General features: G+C 32.9%; 1 protein-coding gene across 1 annotated transcript; it reads left to right on the plus strand.

Moving 5' to 3' along the window:
- Positions 1-5,677: 5,677 nt before the first annotated feature.
- LOC108196538 (protein REDUCED WALL ACETYLATION 2-like) lies at positions 5,678-14,072 on the plus strand. Its single transcript, XM_017363860.2, has 16 exons — positions 5,678-6,056; positions 6,874-6,968; positions 7,570-7,713; positions 7,803-7,859; positions 8,021-8,093; positions 9,190-9,348; positions 10,440-10,589; positions 10,669-10,924; positions 11,004-11,119; positions 11,254-11,340; positions 11,414-11,502; positions 11,592-11,654; positions 11,777-11,833; positions 13,128-13,224; positions 13,300-13,458; positions 13,714-14,072. Exons 1-16 carry the CDS (start codon positions 6,024-6,026, stop codon positions 13,717-13,719), a joined length of 1,641 nt encoding a protein of 546 aa, XP_017219349.1. The 5' UTR covers positions 5,678-6,023; the 3' UTR covers positions 13,720-14,072.
- Positions 14,073-15,173: the final 1,101 nt, after the last annotated feature.

Consider the following 15,173-nt stretch of genomic DNA (forward strand, 5'->3'; position numbering starts at 1 on the left):
TTTCTTTTCGCGAAAAATGCACGAGTACTCATACTTACTTTCGTGCCAGTTTACCGTCCCAACATCATACTTAATTTCGTGTATGTTTGTCGTCTCAACTTCTAATCAGTTAGCAATTTGCATCCTACCGTTAAAATTTCCGTTAACTTTGATGTTAAAAAGTGTATACGGCATTTTGTACCCTAACTTTATATTCCCCATAGTTTGCATCCCTGAAACGCTTTTTCATTAAAATCAATCATATTTCGCTAAAAACGGAATTGAGTATATTCTTTTTTAATTGTGTATATTTATAAAAGAATTTCTTATAATACAATAATATCAAAAAACCAATATGCTTAATTTGTCTAATTAACTAATTGAATAATTGAGCAAAAATATTTGGAGTAAAAAATTGTTAAATAAAATTATGAAAATATATAAGTAAGAATAAAGGCATAACTTTATTTTGTTATTAGATCAGCAAAGTAAAAATTAAAAATGTCAAATATAATATTTTATGTATATTATTATGTTAAAAGTTATGGATTTATAAATACATTTTTATGCAGTATAATATAAAAAGCATTATTAAATACTTATTTTTTACTTGTTTTTGAACTTATCAATCTTTGAGTTTAGCCTATTTATATTGATGAGATGACAACTCAACTCTGATAAGAAAAAAAAAGTATATAACAAGTACTGCAAATTGGAATCCGTATGAAAATGTCAAGTAAATGATTGGAATTATTTGTCAGAAGAATTTAAGGATGATTGCTGCACATCACTGAAAAAAGTTTATTTATATGTTCAGGCCTCAGTAACAAATAATCTTTTGTAGCATTTCTAGGAGTTCAGAAGGTATAAAGTTTGAAGAATTAATTTATATAGATGATTACATGTAATATCTTATAAAGACGTACTTGAAAACGAAGATTCAATGAACTGACCACAACTTATATATTTTATTGATCGAGCATCAATAAATCAAAATTACAATAACTATGTTCTCTTATTGCCAACTGCATTGGACAACAAAAATTTGTTCGGTAAAAAAGAATGGTCTACGGCATCTTAATTTTTTTTGAAACTCAAAATGAAGGAAATCAAGATACATCAAAATGTATGTTTTTACTGATTTCATTTTGTTATAATTTATATAGGGACCCTAAATTAATTTATGCCCACCCTACCCCCTGTTTTATACCTTACCCTTGTCCTTTATCATTTTAACCAAATATTTTATTAATTCAAAGGGGTAATTTAGTCCAAACTAGATGAAATGGTGTGTATAAATAAATTTAGGTGTGCATAAATCAACACACTTTGTATATTTTATCTAGAGTTGTTTGAATTTGAAATCTCCATGACATCATAAGTAATCCTAAGATTTTGGTTGGAAATAATATTAATGGGGTATACACAGATGACAAATTTCACACTCAATGGCCAATGCATGCATTATCATATGTTTACAGTTTGGCGCATGCACATATGCCCGCTTTTGTGCTTGTATAATACAGAGTACATAAATAATTACTGATCAAACTTAAAATAGATGGGAGGAACTTGTTGCAAATCTCTCCCTCTATATATTTATACATATATTTATACATATCTTCCTCCTTCAAAACATTAAAAACAAAAAAAATGTCAAAGGAAGGATTTGTTTTGGGCTGCTCAAACATTTACGTGGTCATTTCAGTTTGGGGTAAGAGTGTTTGCTTATGTGCGTAAATCATCTTACTTCATTTACTTATACTTTATTTTTTTGTGTCAATATATTATATACGTGTTAACGTTTTGCAGATGTTTACGGCAACATTCATGAACATAGCATTGATGGTTAGTAATGTTATGATTGATCTATTTACTAATATAATGGAGACCCTACCAAGGCTATGGAAGTCCTTAGCTTGCTTTCACTTTTCTAGACTTCGCTTGTTTTCACTTTTCTGTATTTTTTGTATGAAATTTTATAAATTTTCTAAAGTTACCAGCCTTGCAATAATTTTCTAAGTAAAGTAGGTTACTAAATTTGAGAAAAAACATAACAGTACTATTATTTTAGATAATATTGTACAACAGTAAAGAATTGTTATGCAACGGTAAAAAAGTACATATTATGAATGTTAAATTTTTGTTTTCAGTATTATCATTTTGGTATTGAACATTTTAATCAAGATGAACATGACTAATTTGTAAAAGATTTAGATGTTCATCCCCTTGTTAATAGTCCGTATGTCACGCCATACAGCTTGGAACAGATTGTTGACTTCGAGAGGCAAGCCTCGCCTCTGACAATATTCGTAACCCCATTCAGGATAGTCTCTATAACAGTCGTAATGCGCTTTATCATCCATTTAATTTGCATTAAAATGTTTCACGTTTCAACTATATCTTGGGCTGACAACCAGATGACCCGGTCATCACGTGACACATGACAACCTAACGCAAATGATGATGTTATAGCCAGCAAGTTTCTGTCAAAAAATATAATGTTATGATAGCATTGACGGCTGTTTCAATAGTCAAAAAATAAGAGACAAAGTAGAAAGAAACTACATAACATTGTTTTGGGAAAGATATTTTCATTAAAGTTTTGTTTAGTTTAATTGATTTTTTAATTATGATGTTACATATGAAACCAGATGATAATCCTTAAAAAGAAAACATTAGTCATTTACAGAAAATATACATACATATGCACATCCTACATTTCCATACAAAATAATTTAGTTTCAATCGTGATTGGTCTTTCGACGACAACTAAATTAAGATTAAGATAATTTACAATACTAAAGTATTAATTCTAGTACCCTCATTTTGCGACTATAAATCTAATTTACACAATTTGTATGTATTTTAACCACATCTTTTACGAGTGAAATGTGTGAGTTTAGTTTGAACTCAAAGATTTTATTGACCTTGATCATTAGATGGTATTTTGATTTGAATCTTGTCAAAGTTATCACACACATATAATAATGTTTCTATTTTGGGATTATTATTTTAATTATCTTCATATCACTTTGCTTGGTTGATAAAATGTGACACTATCTTTTATATTGTGTTATTTACATCATTTAGTATTTTACCAGCATGATTATTGATTATTGAATTTCACGTTATCATGAAAAACAAGTTGATGCAAAAAATGTCGTAATATCATTTATTATGATCGTGTTCATCATCGGCGGGTTTTATTGTTCCATGTGTGAGAAAATAAAAGAGATTTGAGACGCTGAAATTGCTGAAAAAAGCATCAACAATGCTTAAGAATGAGACAACCAATTCAACAACAAAGTTCGTCATAATAATATGATTTAATAAAAGAACATAGCAAAAATATGTATCTACTTTATCTAATAGTTGTTAGTATATTTTTTTATCGTCCTATTACAATCAATAGAATCAACAGAATAGTACTTGACTTAGGGTAAACATAAAAAAATTTAGTTCGTTAAATTTGTATTTCAATCCAATAAATACAATTAGTAACATTATTCTGATTTTTATATTATAGATAATGCTTTCTGTTTTCCTAGAGCACGTAATACTTAAATGCTAGATTTAAATTACAATTTGTTCGCAACATTTTGAAAATAAATTTATTAACTTTTTCTCTCGGACATATCATCAAACACATCCTCACCATGATAAATTTATTAACTTCTTCTTTCAGACATAGTATCAAACACATCCTCCACAAACTTCTAAATACATAACAAATAAACCACACCAAACCAGATGTACGCAACTATGCCCCTGCCCTTAAAGTAGAGAGACTGTTTCCGTGAAGATCCCCGACTTAGTGCACAATAAATAAAACAGTGTGTGATATAATAAGAATATAATACCTTAGCCCATGGCCTTCTTCACATGGGACTTACCTAAACAGTGTTGATTGGCGCGAATGAATCTGGTAATGACTAAACTCAACCCTTCCCTTAAAACATAACGCCATAACCCTCATAATCTCCGTAAGCCACGACACCCGAAGATGATGGGCAGGGAATCCTTGCACATGTACACTTCGTCCCAAATCACTTTGTTAATACAAGTGGCGGTTACAAAGACCGGAAGAAATGGAGACTACTTCCAGCGTACAAATTTACTTAAGTGGAACTGTTCCGCGTTGAGATGGCCACGTCAATAAAGAAGAAAGATGTGAAAATAGTAATGGATTACAGATAGTTTATAACCGGTCAGGAGATTTGATGGAGGATGTATGTATTCTAAATTTAATATACAAATATGATATGAAAAAAATAATCATCAAGATTTAAAGCTCACATCCTCAATACTGTTTCATCTCTTGATTGTGTAGCCCCTTTTCCTCCGCTTTTTGGACTGGTAACCTACAAAGCAAGAGATGAAACAATTTCAAGTCCTACATGATTGAAAAAATATAGAAGTTAAATTTATATAACCATACCACTAATCATGTCTTCGGAGTAAAATAGGCGCCTTGAATTGCTTGTTCCATCTCCCTTAAAGTTACAATCGATTAATCACATAGTCATGAAAGAAGACATCATTTTATCATTTTATTACATAAAAATAAATCAAACCTCAGTCATCAAAGCTCAGATCGGTGTATATTAGATCTGATACGTATATTTGCCGATTCGCCGATGGTGGTTTGGCTGGACAACACTATGCTGCGTAATTTTTTTGAATTTCAAAAAAAAAAAAAATTCTTGCGAAGCTTAGGACATAAGCTATGTTGCAGTGCAGACTAACACGTGGGGGAGAAAAGGAGAGTGAAGTAGTTACTGTGCACAGTGGCATTTTTGAAATAAAACAGAAGTCCGATGGCAGTAACTTATCAGGGGAAAAAACTGTAGTAAACACGCATTAGACACTATAATATAGATAGATATATAGTTAGTGAGTCAAGTTCTATGGAGTACAACAAATATTGGAGTATTTGAGTACAAGATTGATACAATGTAATCTAGTCATTTAAATCATAAGTTTTTTGTTCTATAATATTTGTAAACATCCGAAAACCTGCAGATTATGTTCTACAACATAAACATTGTAATCAAAATATAGAACAATTACTTTTATAAATCGTAGGACATTATGTTCTGCAATACAACTTATAAGCAGAATAACAATCTTAATGCTTGTTAGAGTTGAAAAATATTAATGATTAATTGATAATTATGTTCAACACTACATATAAATGATAAATTATATATAAATTTGGATACTCAAAGATATTACTTATGATTAAACTAAAAAATTATGATTTGTACTATAATACTCCAATGTTTTTATGTACAGAACTTAACTCTATGGTTAGTTACATTAACAGATTTGTAGAGAATTGTGTGCAAGCATTAATATATCATTAATATTAATTTTACAAAAAAATATATATTAAAATTATTATTTGATTAAAATTATATTTATATTTATATATATAATATACACGAAAAGTAAACGAAAAACACATTAAACGTTTTAGATCTAATACGGGTTTCAAATGAAGTAAACGAAATCAATAACGAACGAATAGAGTTTCATTTTTGAATACACGAAACACAAAAATACACCAAACGAAACAATTATAATTTTTATATACGATCGAAGTTTTAAATTTACCAAACCGGAATAATACAGATTTATTCAAAAATCAAATTATTTCATCTAAAAACCAAACATCTCGCCGACTAGTAAATTAATCTACTAAAATCTCATTCATTAATCAACACTGTCCCGGTCCCAACCAACTAACTTGACAGGAGAAGCGAGAAAATAAAAACAGATTACGGTATCGTAACGCGTAGATCACCGTCACTCGCCTCTCATTCATTTCACTTACTGCCCCAATTTATACTCGCGCAACAAATATAGAGTAAATTCATAAATACACACACCTATATATATACTTACACCTCTTTTTACTCTCAGATCTCGTGTCGGTTGGATACAAATCATACTCGCATTTCACTATTTGGTCATTATTTACTTTAAATTTTCAATTGTATCTGTGATTGAGTGTGATTTTGAGTTCGGTGTTGATAATTATGGTGATCTATGAGCCTGTCTCGCCTGGTCAGGTATTGCGACTTTTTCGGATTTTTGAAGTGTGTGTTTGAATTATGAAGTGAATTTTATGTTATGTTCTTGCGATTCAGTGATTGTGTTGTGATTGAATTGTGATTGTGTTGATGTGCGTGTGAAATGTTGTTGAGCTGATTTGTTTGAATGTTATATGGTTTTGTGATTGAAATCATGTGGTTTAAGCGGTTATTAGGAGTTTAGAAAGACGGATTGTGTTTCCGAAAGAAGTTATATGGAAGTGTAGATTTTGTTTGTTTGATTGGCTTGTTTCGGGATGTTGATATGTAAATTAGACTTTATTTTATTAAATCTCCTAAGTTTTGGAACAAAGGATTGGGACTGGATTTGAATGTTTGTGAGGGTGTCGCAAGTGGAGATGATTATGAATTCAATTAAGTTTCTTGATGTGCTGTCATGACTCGTGATTGTACTAGTTAACGAGAGTTAGAGGGAGAAGTCCGTTGTCCTACATTTTGTTTGCGGAGGTTTAGCTGCATCTTATAAGGTTTTTTAAGTTATTGGTTTGTGAATCAGCTAATTGAAGATATCAAAAATTAGTTACAGAATCAGTAATTAATTATCCGTCTCAGATTATGAAGTGATAGTGTATTAGCAAACATCAAGTACTTTCTACTCTTTGGATTTTATATTTTATTCATATAATGTTAGCAGTCATTATGTGATTTTTGTGACGAAGGTTCGCTGTCCGTCTTTATCGTTGCAATAAAGTTGCAGTCATATTCATCTCTTTGATACTTAGCTTGCTCTGATTTATTTGCTTGTTCACATTTGTTATGTTTTTTCCAATTGCAGGTCTCATTTTTGCTTGGTTTTGTCCCATTATTTGCAGCCTGGTTATATTCTGAATTTTTGGAGTACAGACAGAAATATGTTGTTCCGGCAAAAGTGTGAGTCCGATAAATATACAACAATTATTATCTTTCTCAATTGCTCATGCACAGCTTTATGTTAGAAGGCTATAATTATTAAACCAATCAATATCTATTGGGTAAAGACACCATATCAGTTTCTGTTATTTTTTCTTTTCTTATACTTCTATAAAAGTATTATCATTGGGTAAATACTTCTGTAAGCAAATTTGAAGTGAATATCTATCCTACTATAAGTTGCACAGGATCTGGATAAGTTGTTTGCTGTTAATAAGCTTCTTAAAATTGATTATCTTCGTTTCAATGATCTATAGGATATATGCTCAAATCTCTACTAAAACTAGACTTCTTCTCTATTAAACTCTAACTCTGATCTATAGGATATAGCTCTTGCCAACTGAATGGTTAAGAACAGGCCTTAAGTTAACATGCTAAAGGAGAGTTGACTCATAAAGACCTTACACTATAGTCTACATATGGTATCCATTGGTTTTTAATCAGATTGTCTACATATCTGAGTTCTTTTCTGACTAACACATTATACCACATTAACTTTATAGCTTTTATTACACTAGATCAAACCGAAATATGAGTTTTTATCTCAGTTCTGTACTTTTAGTGGTAGGAGTTCTGACATCAATCTGGTTCAACTGGGGGACGAAACAATTAAAGAAGACGATCGAGCTGTTTTATTGGAAGGAGGTGGACTACAGTCGGCCTCTCCTAGAGCTCGCAGTACATCCTCTGCATCTCATATCATCAGGTCTTAAGAGAATGTCATATATATTACATGTTTGTAAGTAGAGGTTTTATAAAGTTTTTTGTCATAAAATTTCATTCTGTTATATTTAGGTTTTTTCTGATGGAGGAGTCCTTTTTGCTCGAAAACCGCTCGACACTGAGAGCTATGTAAGTACAGTTATTATCAGTATCACCCAGGCACCCCAAACATTCTCCAGATACTCTTACATGTGTTCGTGCGCACGCATACACAAACACACACGCGCGCGCGCGCGCGCACACACACATATTCTTACTACTCTTTTCTTGTTTTTTTTTTTAATTATCAGATCGGAATTTGGTGGACTGTTGATCTATTACTACTTATGTGACCGGACAAATCTTTTTGGTGAATCGAAAAAGGTCTGTTAAACAAAATGCCCCCCCCCCCCCCCCCCCCCCTCTCTGTATTGTCTTCAATAAAAAAGGGTAAAAGGAAGTAACTGGTGTTTTGTGCATGACAGACATGTAGCTGCATTTCGTGCCGTTCTTATATTCTTACAATTTAATATCATTAGAAAGTCCCAGATCGCGACCCTGTCAGTGCATGTGGTTATTTAAACTGCGGGACAGTCAACAAATGAAATCATTCACAAGTATATCGAAAAATTATTTTTATATATAAATCCTTAAACAAAACTTACCATGAAAAGGTATATTATCATATGATAAAGGGGCTTCCACATTATTATTCAGTGGACCAATAAGGCAAAATACAATGGTCTAATGGGCCTGTTTCAAATTCAAAAGTGATTAATTTTGAGAGGGCACCGGAATAACAAAGAACATTAGATGCTCTCGTCTAGCATGTCGGTAATAACAAAATTAAATCACAAGTTGAAACCTCAATGAAGGCGAAGAGGCATGCTTGAAAGTGTTTAGTTACTTTGCCAGTATGTATGGGAATAGGGCTTATTTTATATTACCATTTCCGACAAAGAAAAGGAAAGTTAATAATGAAAGAGCTTTAATTGAGGCTATCTATCTGCCTGTCTGACGACATTGGGTAGGACTGTAGTAAAATGACTCTAGTTGATTACTGTCCAGTTGCAACGTTTCAGTTTAATTTCTTGAAGTAGAAGCCTGTGTGAAGTGTACTATCTGGTTTTCTTTTTACTTGTTCTTAAATACGATACTCGAAACTTGTAAGTAGGATCGCGGCACAAATATTTTTGCAGCTGTGCCAGAAGTTCCCCGAGGAAGCAAAATAATCTATAATTGTGTACTGGCATATTTGGGGGATTTTGATAGATATATTTAAACTTCTCACAGCTATAATCTTGCTAGTTTCTGTTCCTCTTTTACCATCATTATATCTTTATGCCATTTGTACATTAGCTGCATCACTCCAGTATTCTTGGTGACCGTCACTATAACTTGTTTATGCTTTCTCTGCACTAGGACATTGATTTTCATGTCCAGTGGTGCTCATTGCTTAGGAAAATTCTTGTGTTTGCAGAGCTACAACCGGGATCTTTTCTTATTTCTCTACTTTCTGCTCATCATAGTTTCCGCAATCACTTCTTTCAAGCGTCATCATGATAAGTCACTTATATCGGGAAAATCCATACTCTATCTGAACAGGCATCAAACGGAGGAGTGGAAAGGTTGGATGCAGGTACTTTCTGTAGCTGAATTTTGTGTATATACTTTTTTCTATGGATAAATGTGTATATATAGCTGTCACTCAGTTAATATTTAAACTGTTCTTCAGCTTTATTTTTGTTTATGATATTTCACTAATCATAGGTGCACTGTGCAGACTTTAAGTAGTATTTGAATTTTCAAAGTTTTCCCTGAATTTAAAAGTGAATTAATCACCCTATGGCTTCTTGGATTCAATCGAAAGATTAGATATATTAAATAATTATATCTCCTTTCTTCCTTATCCATTTTAGTTGCACTTTCTTTGGGTTATGTGAGAGGACATATTTCCCGAGATTTGTTTCAACTTTCAACGCCCAACTCTGTGACATTATATTTTTTTTCCATATTTAGCGGGGTTTGTTATATCTTACTTTTGATGGGTAGTGTACTCTTTCATACTCACCCTGCATGTATATTTTATGTGATAAAACTGCTTGACTTATCTGGTGCACATGATCTTCAAGGTGTGCTTGTTCGTACCAGTTACCAGCAGACATAGTTCACATTGTTTGAGAATTCAGATTATAGTTTTTTGAAAGATTTATATATTTTTGGTTCATGGTATATGAAAGTTGTCGGTAAGGTTGCAGCTTTAAGTATACCTCCTCCCCCACTGCAAACTCCTCATGTCTTCGTTCTGATACCACTTGTGATGGAACAGCTAGATTAATAATACCAATTAAACGGAAATTTACTGTCCCAGCACTGGAATACAACCAACTCCAACAATTACAACGGAAATACTGAATAACTAAGACAGAATTTAGAAGATAGGTATGGACTTTCGAGAGGTCCACGCTCTCCTCCCAATTGCAGCTAACAATAATCAGATGATCCCTAATTCCTCTTGCTCCTTCCTTTTTATCCCCTCTAGCTGAAAAGACTACTCTGCCCTCCACTATTATCCACTTGGACCTTCTTACCCCTCCTTGCATATACTCGTCCATCTGCCCTGATATGCGGGTGCATGACAGATGCATAAATTATATTTGCTTTAATGCACATGAGTATGGCTTGTCAACAATCCCACATCGTTTACGTTCATTCATCTTCTATATGCAGGTGTTGTTTCTAATGTACCACTACTTTGCCGCAACAGAATATTATAATGCTATCCGAATTTTTATTGCTGGTTATGTTTGGATGACTGGATTTGGGAACTTCTCATATTATTACATCCGTAAAGATTTCAGCCTTGCAAGGTTTGCTCAGGTACATGGTCTTTTATAGGTCATTCAGATTTTCTTCCTGTTTCTCTCATGCATAGTCATGATACGCTTCTGTATGGCAGATGATGTGGAGGCTTAACTTTCTGGTGTTCTTTTGTTGCCTCGTCCTGAACAACAGTTATACGCTATACTACATATGCCCTATGCACACACTATTTACCCTCATGGTGTATGGGGCACTTGGTATATACAATAAATATAACGAAAATGGAACTGTTATTGCTGCAAAATTCATAACCTGCCTACTGGTGGTTATATTAATATGGGAAGTACCTGGAGTTTTTGATGTTGTCTGGAGCCCGTTCACCTTCCTTCTTGGTAAGTCAATTTAATGGCAGTATTTTCATTAAGGTGAACAACAAATAAATAAAACTTAATACATGTAAATATATTGCAGGGTACACTGATCCTGCCAAACCTAATCTTCCCGTCATGCACGAGTGGCATTTTCGCTCAGGCCTTGATCGCTACATATGGATTGTTGGAATGCTGTATGCATATTATCATCCTACAGTAAGTTGACTAGCTGCAGAATTACTTTCTGAGTTGATTGATATCCACACACTTGTGTTAACAAGTTTTTCGTAGTATTTACACATTACATGGTTCTTTCAATATCATTTATTTGCTAGTAAACTTTATTATAGGTCGAGAGGTGGATGGAAAAGCTTGAGGAAATGGAAGCAAAACGCAGGATAATAATTAAATCAGTTGTTGTGACAATCTCCTTGACGGTACGGACCTTTTATTTCACATATATTTTATCTCTCGATTTTTGCTTGACTGATAAATAGTCTATTGTTTCAGATAGGATATTTATGGTTCGAAAATATATACAAGCTCCCGAAGATCTCATATAACAAGTATCATCCATATACTTCATGGATTCCTATAACGTATGTATCTATCTTTTCCTGGTCCTGTGGTTTACAAGTGCTGAAGTTATTCAATAGTCATTAATATGTTGCAATATTTAATTAATCAGTGTCTACATCACATTGAGAAATTTCACCCAAAATTTACGAGGATACAGCTTGACCCTCTTTGCGTAAGTGTCATCAACTTTAATTTTCTTACTCTGGAAATTTTTTTAGGAGAGCATATAACAGTTCAGCTGATTTAAGTTATATTGTTGTAACCTAACGAAAATATTGTTTTGATGATCATCAGATGGCTTGGGAAGGTCACTCTGGAAACCTACATATCACAGTTTCACATATGGTTAAGGTATGTTGGAGTATATTATATGTAAATAAATTCTCTTAAGTAAATTTACTGATTCTTGGATGTAGCTGGTGCTAGAGTTAAAGAAAGTGACATTTTAGTGAAGATGAGGCTAATAGCATGAAGGATTAATGTTGGAGTTTTATTTTCTAAATGAGGATATCACTAGATTGGAAAAATTGATTGTTTGAACTTTGATGGATACTTGTCTAGTGATGAAAAAGGATTTTTTGTGGATTGGAATGGGTGTGTTATCTTAAGCAAACTTATGAAGCACGAGTGCGGCAGCGGGGGCGGGAATACGGGAAAACAAAAAAAAAGTAGGGGTTTGGGTTTTTTGGGGGGGGGGGGGGGGATACGACAATTAAAAAAATTTAAATTTATTAACAAAAGAAAGGAGTATCCTTCAAATTAAATATTAAATTCCAATTCCAACAGCGCATAAATACATACAGATATTACATATACTAATTTACTTATCTACTTGCAACTTGCAAAACAAGATCAAACCGACATAAAGACAAGTATACATATTCACATACATACAGCCAAGTCAAGTATACATACAAAATTTAAGCAGCCCACAAAAAGCAAAGCAACAACTGATCAATATATAGTCTGAAGCTCGTATATACATACACATCAATAGTGTATACACACACACACACAAACATATTCGCAGAAGAAGAGTAACAGAAGATGAGTGGAAGATCGTTCTTTTGTTGACTGCAAAGTTATATAAATTGCCCTTCCTACAACCCCTGTGAATCCCCGATCTGATATACTGGGATACGCCAGGTGGCGCTCCCAGCCGCACCAGCACAGCACCCGGTGCGCAGTGCAGTACCTGGTTGCCGCCCCCCATGCTTCATAGGAGCAAACCAAGTCGTAGTTAAAGTATAATATGGCACCGAAAAGTGAATTTTAATGCTAAAATAAAACATGCTTTACAATGCTATTTGCAGAATGCAGCATATATCCAAATTAGTGTTTAAATAAGGTAATTCAATATTTTTGTTTTCCTTCGTTTGTACTTGATTGATGATGCAAGTAACCTTATAGTTGCATATATGGTACAAACTTTTGCAGCTTTACATTTAGTTATGGCATTGCATTTGGGTGGTCATTTTATGATGCATCTAGTTCTATATCATAATCAAATCACTAATATAGCAATGTCGGTCCATGGAAGTGGTAGATTAGTGGAATGCTCATTCTCCTAATTAGAGAACAAGAAGTGCAGTGACTAATGTTTGTCTCTGTACAGTGATTTCTAATGATGCTTTTATGTAAACAGATCCAGTGTGCCAGATGGTCAGCCTAAATTGCTACTTTCTCTAATTCCTGACTATCCAATGTTGAATTTCATGCTCACTACTTCCATATATGTTGCGGTTAGTATCAGTGTTCTCTTCAAATGTTAAGGAAATAGTACACGGCTGATCTAATTATTTCCAAAAAAATTGCAGATCTCATACAGGCTCTTTGAACTAACAAATACATTGAAAGTGGCATTTGTTCCAAGTAAAGATGATAAGCGCCTAGCTTATAATGCAGTTACAGCAGCAGTTATATTGACTGTTCTGTACACACTATCATTTGTGTTTCTAAGGCTACCAGTAATGTTGGTAAGGGTTCTTCCTGTCTAGGTTGTCTAAAAAAATTTCAAATTAAAATTCTCTCTTGGAAGTTATACATAAATTGAACAAAAACTGTTTCAGGAATGATTTATTGCAAGTAGATCGGTCCTTTGTTGCATGTAACAATGGTTACAGAATGCCACGCACCAACACTAATCTATTTCAGCCTTATTTTCCCTCTAAATTACTAGACTTGAATTCCAAAGGTAGTTTTCAGTTAATGACTTGACTTTGTATTTACAGTTGTGAGACTTGGAAGCATATAAGAAGAGGCCCTCGTCCTTTCCCCCAAGGATCCCGTGTTACAAGAAAATGGGTTTCCTGAAAGTCCGTTGTATACAGATTGTTTTTTGATAGTTTTATCTTATCAGTCACCTTCTTTTTGGAAATAGCATGATACTGAAAGTCAATAGTTGTACGAGAACGTTTGTAATTCTTTACAAGTTGTATTATGTAATATATGGCTTCATCCTTAGGAAACATGTCACACTAGATTAGTATAGATTATGTAGTTAACAGTTGTATTTTTTTAGAAGATTCAGCATGTATCATTAAAGTAAATGACGTTCCCATGTTTAAAGGGATCCAGCATATTTTCTCAAGTTCATTTTGTTATGTTTTTCTGTTTGTTTATTTATTGGAAACAGATACTATACATGATTAACTATGTAAAGAAATTCCAAATTATGTCGCTATATTGCTGATAATAGTATAGAAGTCATCGAAACAACAAAAATATCTTCCTCCCAGCCAAATCTCATCAACCCAACTCAATCAAGATCGAATGAAGGGACTCCCAGAAAAAATCCTAGATAAAGTGATCGAAAACTAAAAAACAAATATATACATGGGGTTTGAAGTTGTGCCGTAATACCATATATTAAATGAATATTTGATATACCGTGCCCCTTTCTAAAAGTCTTACCACTGTTAGTCTGTGACAAAAGCAAATAACTCAGTCGGCCGAGTACTCGAACTTTTGTCGGAATTGATTTTACGTTACTAGACTATATGAACTAACTTTGGATTAAATTCAACATAAATTGGATCAAATTCGAGTCAAACATGGATAGAATATTAAGAAATAAAAAAAAATGATAAATAGGTTGAAATAGAACCTTAGAATCTAACATACTAATCTAATCATGTAATATTTGTAGAGTTTATGTATATATATATTGATAGTTTAATTTATAAAATAATGTTTTTAATACATTGAATTTTTGATTTGAATACTCATTCAAAAAATTTATTAACACGAGTCTATACAATCGTAGCATGTACCTCCCGGCTAAGAAAGTTCCAACTACATGAGAAATTTCAATGGTGCGATTTTTTAAAAAACATTTGATATTGTTGTTAGAATAGCAAGTTCCATCAATTACACATTACCATTAACATCTACCGTGCATTGTTCAATTGTTTTTCACCAATTTTGAAAATGGAATTGCTCTAAATTTCAAATACACACTCATAATAATATACAGATCACAGCAGCTCCCATATTTTACCAGAGTACACATGGATTCAGCCTTGTATACATATTATTTATCTAATATGCAAATCTTTAGATGGTGTAAACAAACTCCACTAACTGAAATATGATTTTGTATACATATTGATTTAAGAGAATAAAACTCACAAGTGAATGCTGGTAATGTTGTCCAAACTCGAGAAATAGCTCATACTTGTCCTATTACAAA

The sequence above is a fragment of the Daucus carota genome, chromosome 7, assembly GCF_001625215.2.
Source record: "Daucus carota subsp. sativus chromosome 7, DH1 v3.0, whole genome shotgun sequence".
NCBI classification, from domain to species: domain Eukaryota; kingdom Viridiplantae; phylum Streptophyta; class Magnoliopsida; order Apiales; family Apiaceae; genus Daucus; species Daucus carota.

What these genes read in the sequence shown, in the direction of transcription:
- LOC108196538 (XM_017363860.2), top strand. Translation starts at nt 6,024, where the DNA reads ATGGTGATCTATGAGCCTGTCTCGCCTGGTCAG. An exon ending in TACAGCTTGACCCTCTTTGC is followed by an intron (nt 11,655 to 11,776) that starts GTAAGTGTCATC and finishes GATGATCATCAG; the next exon opens with ATGGCTTGGGAAGGTCACTC. An exon ending in CAGTTTCACATATGGTTAAG is followed by an intron (nt 11,834 to 13,127) that starts GTATGTTGGAGT and finishes TTATGTAAACAG; the next exon opens with ATCCAGTGTGCCAGATGGTC.